The 10,388-nt window shown below is 40.1% G+C and overlaps 1 protein-coding gene across 1 annotated transcript; it reads right to left on the reverse strand.

Moving 5' to 3' along the window:
* Positions 1-8,573: 8,573 nt before the first annotated feature.
* On the reverse strand, positions 8,574-9,485 carry LOC134640668 (odorant receptor 131-2-like). The gene has a single exon (XM_063492571.1). It carries the CDS (start codon positions 9,483-9,485, stop codon positions 8,574-8,576), a length of 912 nt encoding a protein of 303 aa, XP_063348641.1.
* Positions 9,486-10,388: the final 903 nt, after the last annotated feature.

The following is a 10,388-nucleotide window of genomic DNA, read 5'->3' on the forward strand; positions in this document are numbered from 1 at the left end:
AGAGAAGAAACATGTGTTTGAAGTACTTCTAAGAGTTCATTAAAGTTTTGTTAATAAATGTAAGATTTTCCTTTTAAAAATCAAAGTTCAAAATCAAATCCAGTGGAGAAACCTTCCATTCTGTTCCAGAGCCAAATGTCTTCTGCTGCGTTCCCTGCAGTTTTCTGAGAAATGACTGTGCATCATTAATTTGTAGCTTACAACAACTAAGAATAACAATAACACATGAAACTTCCTTCTACTGTGTTGCCATCATCCCCTAGCACCCATTCTCCTTAGCATCGATGCCTCTAAATAGGTAATTGATGGTATACTCAGGAGACTTTGTAGTAAACTCAACATAACTGACCTAAAAGAATCAAAAAGTTGTTGTTTGCTGAGGAGGCAATCACCTGTAGTTAGTGCAACAAGTAAGACTACATCCCATTATTTTGGCTTTATGTCTTAAAAACTCCTAAAGTGATGTGACTGTGACAGGTACTAGGTCTGTTGGTGAGGTATTCAGTTAAGAGAAAACTGTCCTTTCTTTACTAAGCATTGTCTCTTAAATTACCATAAATGAGAAAGTTTAAAATAGCAGAGTTTTGTAAAAAATTTTCTGCCTTTGATTATATTAAACTGTATAGAGACAAGTGCATAACACATGTAAGAAAGACTTGAAAAACATCAGACATTTATATCCTAAAACTGATCACACATAGATTGACCAGTTGGTAGGTTTACTGATGCAAGGTGTGTTTTAAAGATATGTGGCTACTTCAGCTCATCTGTAACCCACCCAGCAGAGACTTCATGGTCCCATTTGTGGCTAATATAGGTAAAAGAATTTGCTAATAACTTAAAATTCAAAACAGAGAAGAGAAGTCAGATGGAAAATGTATTGTTTTTTCTTCAGGCATTTTTCCTCACTATTCCCTCTTTTAAGTGCACATATCAATTTTTGTTGTATTTTGTCTTGCTAAAGCAGTTAATGAAAAGTGGGTAACTGTCACAGCTAGAAGCCAGAATGTGGAGTGGACCCAAAAACAAATTTAAGCCAAGAAACAGAACTTTGACGTGAACAAGGGTTTTATTTACAGTGGCATGAAGGTACAAGAGGATAAGAATATGAACTGTGAAATACAGTGAATGTGAACTAAGAACAAACTGTGACATACTAGGAAACATGAATGAAGTGGAGACTAGGAAGACAAGCTATGAGTAAACTGTGAGATGCTATGAACTAGCATGGTGTTACTGGGGTTATTAAATATGTGTATATGGGTGTATGCCTTTATTGATGAAACTTCATTTGTTATAAACCTGGTGTCCTATCCTGCATGTTTTTCAGTTAAAACCATTACTATGAACTCTATTATTTTAGGCAAAGAGTAAAACATCTGTGCTATCGCTTTAGAGAACCATCATTATTAGCAAAGGCTGATATTAGCTTGGTATAATATGAAGCTAAATGGTAAGACTGCAGTTTTACTGTAAATCAATCAAAATCCATCCATCCACTTCTGCTTATCCTTTTTCAATTCAATTCAATTCAATTTTATTTATATAGCACCAAATCACAACAGCAGTCGCCACAAGGCACTTTATATTGCACAGTAGATCGTACAATAATAGATAGAGAGAAAAACCCAACAATCATATGACCCCCTATGAGCAAGCACTTTGGCAACAGTGGGAAGGAAAAACTCCCTTTTAACAGGAAGAAACCTCCGGCAGAACCAGGCTCAGGGAGGGGTGGCCATCTGCTGCGACCGGTTGGGGTGAGAGAAGGAAGACAGGATAAAGACATGATGTGGAAGAGAGACAGAGATTAATAACAGATATGATTCGATGCAGAGAGGTCTATTAACACATACTGAGTGAGAAAGGTGACTGGAAAGGAAAAACTCAATGCATCATGGGAATCCCCCGGCAGCCTACGTCTATTGCAGCACAACTAAGGGAGGATTCAGGCTCACCTGGTCCAGCCCTAACTATATGCTTTAGCAAAAAGGAAAGTTTTAAGCCTAATCTTAAAAGTAGAGATAGTGGCCGTTTCTCAATTCTCAAGTACGCGAGTACGTACTCGCGTTCTCGGCGAGTACGTACTGGCCGAGAACGCACGGGAGTACGGACTCGCCGAGAACGCGAGCACGGACTCGCGATTTGTACAATTGGAACACCAGCATACGTGATGATGTCACAGGTCCGGAGTTTCTACTGCCGTCCCCTCTTAATTTAACTGTGAGTAACATGTTATCAGGGCTCGCAAAATTTCAAAATCCTTGGTAGCCCTTCGGGCAGGCACTCTTCAGTTTTTGGTAGCCCAAAATAAATTTAAGTAGCCCGAATAAAAAAAAAAAAAAGAGGACAATTTTTTGATTGATGTTTTGTTTCCTTTACAATATTATACTTTAATGTATAATATTGTAAAGGAAACAAAACATCAATCTAAAAATATTTAAAACATAAATTACAACAACAATTTCAACCATCAACTCAAATATTTGGTCCTAATTGAACAGAAATTTCTATGAACTTGCAAGAACTGTGTACAACATGAATCAGTCTGTGTCAGATCCTGAATTTGAAATTTCCACTGAAATCACGGGTAAGAGGCAAGTGGAACCAAGCAGTGGTAGTTCACTCTTTGCAACATAGTACCCTATTCTAAACAGATTTTTCAGGACTTCTTGTTATGCTTGGTTTACTTTTAGTATGCTTTTTGCAATTGGTGTTTGTTCTTGGAAAGATACTGCAGACTGAGCAATAATGTATTTCTTGCATTTCTCATGGGTTCTGATGGGGTCTTTCTGAAAATGACTGGTCCCAGTAACAAAGGCGCTTGTCGACTCAGAAATCGAGGGAAACTCACAACACACCCGGCAGAACATTATGTTATTTAGCTCGTCATATTCCAGCCACATAAATTCTTTTGTCCATGAAACCAAAAAAGCTGCGCTTTCTTTTTCCCTCATTGTCTGATTTGTCATAACTTTTCCGTTTTGTGGTCGGCTTTTCTTTGGCTGCCCCTTCTTCACCCTGACCTCTCTTGTTTGGCTCTGCAGAACTAAAATACCTGCCTAAAGCCATCTGCTCTTACACACATACTTACCTAACGATCAGCAATTCTCTGCGCAATCAACCTCTATCACATGTTTAAGCTTGCTGCAGGAGATTTCACTTGTCATGTTTGATAGTAAGCTAACAATTAATAAGACGATGTCAGAGGAATTGGTGCGCAGTTAATCTGTGACTTACCAATTAGTGGTGCCGCTCTCTACACACAGTTCGCGCGATCGCAAAGTGAAAGTAAAAGCAAAAAACAAGCGCAAATTCAAACGCAATTTCAATGTGTCACATATTGACAGTGGCTCATCGATGCCGATGACATAATTCATGTTAGTGGACACTCAATACTATAGACAGCTGCTGGGGTTTCTTTAACCTGAGTAGTGAGAAGACCACGAGCGGGGGGGGGGGTTGAAAACGATGTGCCGGGAGTCCGCTGTTGAGTTTCGGACGAAATGCATTCTGGGATATTTAGCTGTACCAAGTCCACACCGATGCATGCTCGATAAAACGGGCGGAGCGAGAACACATCCGGGACTTTTTCGCGTTCTCGGCTTGATGCGTACTTCGAAATGGAACAGTACTTGGTCTCCGACTGATGACGTATCACGAGTACACGAGAACGCAAGTACGCACAAGTACGCATATTGAGAAACGCCCAGAGTCTGTCTCCCGAATCCAAACTGGAAGCTGGTTCCACAGAAGAGGGGCCTGAAAACTGAAGGCTCTCCCTCACATTCTACTTTTAAATACTCTAGGAACACCCCCGTTCTCTGCGGCCTGCTGGAGCGGGGGGGGCTAGGAGGAGGAGTTGGCCGTCCAACTGGGGTCTGGAATGTGGGGCCTCCCTGCTGCTGCCGAGTCGGGGCGGTCTGCTTCTCCCCACCGCAGGGAAAAAGGTAACACCACCTGGGTCTGGGTGCAGTTTCCCCCTCAAGGGGCAAGGGTACCTAGACCCGGTTCTTAGAGTGCGCTTGGGGAGTGTGATTGTGTGTACAGCGTCTCTTTATGTCTGTCTTCATGTTGGTTGAGTGTGGAGTAATTGCCTATGAGAGCATGAGGGTGGGAATGGATGTTTGTATCTGTGTGTGCCTGTATGTCTGTGTCTATATGTCAGGTTGGGTATTAGACGCCACCTCTCTGGGGACATCTCAGGCCCTCCAAGGTTTGGAGGCCTATCTCCCCCCACCACTTCCCCTGCCAGTGGCAGACGCCCTCAGACATCGGTGCGTTGGTGGTTCTTTGTGTCCGGGGATGGGCGCCCAGGTACACACCGGCTCACTCCTTGGCGGCTGCTTGTCGGGGCCTGGAGCCTGGGGCTTGCTCGGGCCACTTCGGAGGTGGGGTGCCCTCGGCCTCTCGGCCTGGGGCTCGGTCACTCAGGCACAGCTGGCTGCCGGCGGAGCTCACGGGCACGTCACTGCAACCCCCCCTGGCTTCTGCGGCTGCTGAGTGACCCCTCATCTGGGACTCTCCTCAGCTCTTTCTGGGATAGTGGCGCGGCTGCCCCTCTGTTGGTCTTCCTTGGTCTCTTGTGTTCTGGGGGCCTCTGGATGTCTGGAGTTTTGATCTCCTCCATACCTGCTTCATGCCCTGGAGGACGGGGCAGTGGCCCCCCACACCCTCTAGCAGATCATTACATGAAGGAACCCTTTAAAAAAAACAAGCGCGTCCATGCTCACAGGTGTACACACGGGTGATCACACACACAAACTACACCCTTTTTGGCTCCTACCTCAAAGCACACTGTGCGCTGTCGATCTTACGTGCTGCACAATAATGATAATATTTTGTATTTACTGTCATATTCCCATATATCATTGTGATGTTGTTTATTCTATTACTCTTGTTTTCTTCTGCTTGTTTTCTTTTTTCTTTCTCAAAAGGTGATCCAGGTGATCGATATATGTATTTTTTGTCTGCTAATTCTGTTGGTTTTTGTTTTTTGCCCTTTTTCCCCGTCCCTCTTAGCTGTTTTTCTTTCCCTCTTTCTTTCTCCCCTTTCTTTCCCCCAGTCAAGTCTGTCCCGTATTCAGCAAATGAAAATAAAATAAACAATAAAAGGTGAATCAGATGGACCATTACGGCAAGGCTGGGATGGTCAATTTGGTAAAGTAAATCCGTTGGGCATCTTGCTTCGCCTTTACACAATAATTCTGATGGCAAAAGAGCCAAACGGGACAGGCAAAAAAGAAAAAAGAAAGGCTGCTCCAATTGAACTTATTGTTTCGGAGGAAAACACAAACACAGCGTACAGTCGACTCTTAATAGCATACTTACAACTGGGCTCGTCAGGCACTCTTCTTGGCTGCAGTGGTTATTATTATAATATTTACATGCTTCCAGCTCCCGTTTCTGCTCGATGACAACTTGTACTTTTCCACTCACCTTTTTCTCCCTCCTCGCGCTCACAGACACATAACGGACATGGCAGTCCATTCTCCCTGCCCATGATGCTACATTCTTTAGTGCTATACCTGTAGCATTCTGCCTATTAGCTTAGCACAACAACAACAACAAAAAGGCACTCTCTCACCCAGGAAACACGCAGAGAGAGAGCGTCACCCTACAACCATGGCAACCATAACTTGCCGCGTCGTACAACAGAACATAGCTGTCAAACAAAACCCAAACAGTCCTGACCCGCCACAATATGAAACAGGAAAGTACCGCCGTGTAATCCATTTATTTCAACAAAGTAACTGTATTCTAAATACCACCTTTTTAAACCGTAATTGTAACGGAATACAGTTACTCATATTTTGTATTTTAAATACCTAACGGCGGTACATGTATTCCGTTACTCCCCAACACTGGTGGTACATAGCCGATTATTGGAGATGAACTGATCATATTTAAGATTAAACCATTAATTAATGGCAGGACTTCTTTGAGTAGTTTTGTAGGAATGGGGTCTAAGAGACACGTTGATGGTTTGGAGGAAGTAATTGTTGAAGTTAACTCAAAAAGATCAATTGGAGAAAAATAGTCTAAAGGAATATCAATGGTACTGAAAGTAGCTGTAGATAATGTTACATCTGTGGGATGATTATTGGTAATTTTATCTCTAATGATTACAATTTTATCTGTGAAGAAGTTCATGAAGTCATTACTAGTTAACATTAAAGGGATGGTTGGCTCAACAGTACACTGACTTTTTGTCAGCCTGGCTACAGTGCTGAAGAGAAACCTAGGGTTGTTCTAATTTTCTTCAATCAGTGATGAACAGTAAGATGTTCTGGCTTTGTGGAGAGCTTTCTTATAAAGCAACAAACTATTTCTCCAGGCTAAATGATGATCTTCTAATTTTGTGACACACCATTTCCTCTCCAGCTTACAAGTTATCTGCTTTAGGCTACATGTTTGAGAATTATACCACGGAGCCAGGTATTTCTGATTTGAGGCCTTAGTTTTCACCAGAGCTACAGTATCCAGAGTCGTACGTAGTGAGGAGATAAAATTATTAACAAGATGATCGACCTCTGTTGGTGTAGCGTTCAGGTAGCTGCTCTGCTCTGTGTTGGTACAGGGCACTGAAGGTGATAACAGTGGGTGGATTATATTCTTAAACTTAGTTACAGCGTTTTCAGAAAGACATCTACTGTGATGAAGTCTACTCCCCACTGCTGTGTAATGAATTATCGTAAATGCTACAGGGGCCTGGCTAGCTACAGGTGAATGAAGGGTGCGAAGCCGAGTCTCCAATTCAGTAATCCTGTCCTCCAGAGCTGCAAATATGCTACATTTGTTACAAGTATCACTACTGCTAAAGGAGGCAGAGGAGTAACTAAACATCTGACACAATGAGCAGGCAAGTGCAGGAGGGACAGGTGAAGAGGCCATGCTGCTAGCGAGTTGGCTACAAGCTAAGCTAAGCTAGCGAAACAGTAAAGACACAGTGAGTGAATACTTAGGGATTGGGATTAGGGAGTGAGTACACAGAGAGTGTGTTTCAGATGAAGCCTGTGAAGATTATGCTATGAAGAAAGAATGTATCTAAACTTTTTAAATAAATCGCTAAGCAGATAAGCTACTCAAAAACACCACCGTGTTTGAGCAGGAACAGGAAGTGATACTCTATCGCAGAGAGAACAAACACCAGCGAACACCAAGACACTAACACACAGCCACAGACAACCATTTGCACTCACATTCACATCTATGGGCAATTTAGAGTTTCCAGTTAAACTATCCCCACTAATTGCATGTCTTTGGACTGTGGGAGGAAGCCAGAGTACCAGGAGAGAACCCACGCAAACACGGGGAGAACATGCAAACTCCACTGAACTCAGGACCTTCTTGCTGTGAGGTGACAGTGCTAACCACCGTGCCACCATGCTGCCTTCAGTCAAAACCAAAATCAGTTATTATTTATTTATTTATTTATTTATTTATTATTATTTTATTTTTAAACTCAGATTATTACATACCACAAGTAAACTAATACTTTACTGAGTAATCACTGAAAAACTTAAATGATAATTGGTTATTTAATGAAAAAAACTGGCTTAAGGGAAAGAACCACCACAGAGGCTATAGCTATCTGAGCATCTAATCGCAGTTGTGAACATATTGAGCGATAAATCTGATTTTCCTTTCTGTAACTGAAAATAAATAATTATATTATAAAATAGTAAATTAAAAGATAAATATTTATTTAAAAAGGTGAGCATTGTTATGAACATAGATGTGGGCATTGTGTGTTACTGATTCAACTGATATGGCTATACGGTTACAAAAGACTACCAGATCACATCCTTATTTAGATATTTTTAAATTCATTCATTTATTTAAAAGGATAAATTGTCCCTGAGAAATAGTTTCTGATTGAAAAGTCAAATGCATAAAGGTTTCCTCTTTTTACAGTAAAACAACACATGACATACACAACAGCTAAACACAAAACCACCTCTTTAAATGGTGGAAAGATAAAGACTAATAAATAATCAATATGATTAAAATGAATGAATGCTTTGTTTAACAATGAATGTCAACATTATAATTATAATTGATATAGCGTGTCAAATTAGGTTTCTTTTGAACATGATGAAGTAAGCAAAAGATTTTTAAGTGCAAAAAAGAATTTTTCATCCCTGAGTCCATAAATGAGAGGACTCAGACACCTTGGAACTATACTAAATAATATATAATTAAAATATCTGAAATTCTGAAGTAAATTAAAATGAATCTGAAGGACTGTGTTTTCTATAAATGGGGTAGACAGCTAGAACATTTATTTAAATTTTGTTTTCTCATTTTAAATGTATGTGTAAACTGCACCTGAAAAGTGACATGTAACTGCAGAGTTTTGTTTAAATGCATAACAATATAGCATCACTGAACATATACAGGAAAGCAAGTTGCAAAACTACTAATAATTTAAAATTAATCATTATTTACATAAAATAATGTAAATTTTGTATATGTATATTTGTATATGTATATTTAAACAGTCATTTCCTGTATGATCTGAGGAAATATGAATGGCAGCATTTATATGTCTGATGTAACTCAAATTATGTTTATTTTGAACAGGATGAAGTAGGCATAAGACTTTTCAGTACAAGAAAAAAATTTTCATCCCTGAGGCCATAGATCAGAGGACTCAGGCACCTTGGAGCAATACTAAACATAATGTAGTTAGAATACCTGACATCTATAAATAACCTGAAATCAATCTGAAGCACTGCAGTTTCAATGAATGGGCACCACAGCTGAATGAGACAGAGCAACAACTGGAAAGCATGAAGGATCACTGTTTTGAGTCCTTTATGTGTCAACTTCTTTTTCTCTCCTGATGCAGCTTTGGCCACTTTCATTATTTGAACATATGAGTATGCAATAGTGATGCCCATAATCAAGAAATAAAATTGAAACACAGCTGATCGAACATGATCCTGCCATCTGTAAAGAGTAAATGCCTCTACACTACATATCAATGATTGCTTGTAGAACTTAAGTGAGGCAAAAGCAAAGAACATGGACAGAATAATTATACAAGGGGCAGAGCTGACACCATGAATGATCAGGATACAGTACATAGTGCTGCGTGTGGAGCACAGCTGTCCATGACGCAGGGGCATACAAATGGCCACATAGCGCTCCAGAGTCATTGCTGTCAGAGTAACTGGTGTGACAAAAGTATACATAACCACAATAATAGTGAAGATTATACACAACCACACTTGTATTGTAAACTGAAAATAGGTTAAGATTACCAGGATATCACTCACGAATAACAAAATGCTGTCCGACAGTAATGTTACAGAAAATAAGATGTAGCGTGCAGATGTGTGAAACGATTCTTTTTTTATAAAAGCCAGGATGAGCAACATGTTAATACAAAGAAAAATTATTACTAGAATCTGCACAATAATCATCCGGTCATTAGGTCGCTGCAGAAAAACATTATTCACTGAGTTGTTATCTGCCATATAGAACTGAAGCACTTCTCAGAGTTGAGAAAGTGTCATTATTAAATGAATTTTTTTTTAAAAACAAAACAAAACCAAAAATTAAGTGCAGCAAAGAAAACTTCTGCTGTCTTCTGTAGCCAAATATCTTCTGCTGGACTGCTGAAGTTGTCTGACAGATGACTGTGCATCATTATTTTAAAGGTTACAGCCTTCGAGAACAACAATCACACAAAACCTTGCTACACAGTGTCGTCATCTTCCTTTCGCACCCATTCCCCTCGATGCCACAATATTATTGATAGATGGAGCACTCAAGAGAGTTTTTTTTTTTTCTTGTTGCCTGTCCCGTTCCATACTTTAGTAATCAGAATTGTTTTCTGAAGGACAGGAAAGATGCCCAACGGATTTATTTTTTCAAGTGGAGAAAATATGGCAATGCCATATTGGTCCACTTGATTGATCTATATTATTATTCTTTATTTTATTTTATTTTATTTTTTAAGTTATTACAAATTGGACAGACCATTAGACAGTAAAGGAGAAAGAGAAAGAAAGAAAGGGAGAAAGAAAAACGGGTGGAAAGGGGGACAGTAGGAGAAGACTGAGAAAATCTGTTGTATCACCTGTTAAAAGAAGAAAAAGAAAACAAACAACCAGAGAACAACACAATACAGAGATCAAAGCAACAACCTAGATACATGTAAGTAACACTAAATACTAAATATTAAATATTACTGAGCAGCACGCAAGACTGACAGCGCACAGTATGCGCACGATATGCTAGCAGTGTCCAAGAATGCTTGGACACTGCTACCATAATGAACATGTTTTTGGACTGGGCTCCCACACAAACACAAAGCAGAGGTTGAAGCATCGCCAAATATGCTTCCAAACCAACTTTCTTGCCAGCCAAAAACTAGA

Source organism: Pelmatolapia mariae, linkage group LG14 (assembly GCF_036321145.2).
Source record: "Pelmatolapia mariae isolate MD_Pm_ZW linkage group LG14, Pm_UMD_F_2, whole genome shotgun sequence".
Lineage (NCBI taxonomy): Eukaryota > Metazoa > Chordata > Actinopteri > Cichliformes > Cichlidae > Pelmatolapia > Pelmatolapia mariae.

What these genes read in the sequence shown, in the direction of transcription:
- LOC134640668 (XM_063492571.1), bottom strand. Translation starts at nt 9,485, where the DNA reads ATGGCAGATAACAACTCAGTGAATAATGTTTTTCTGCAGCGACCTAAT.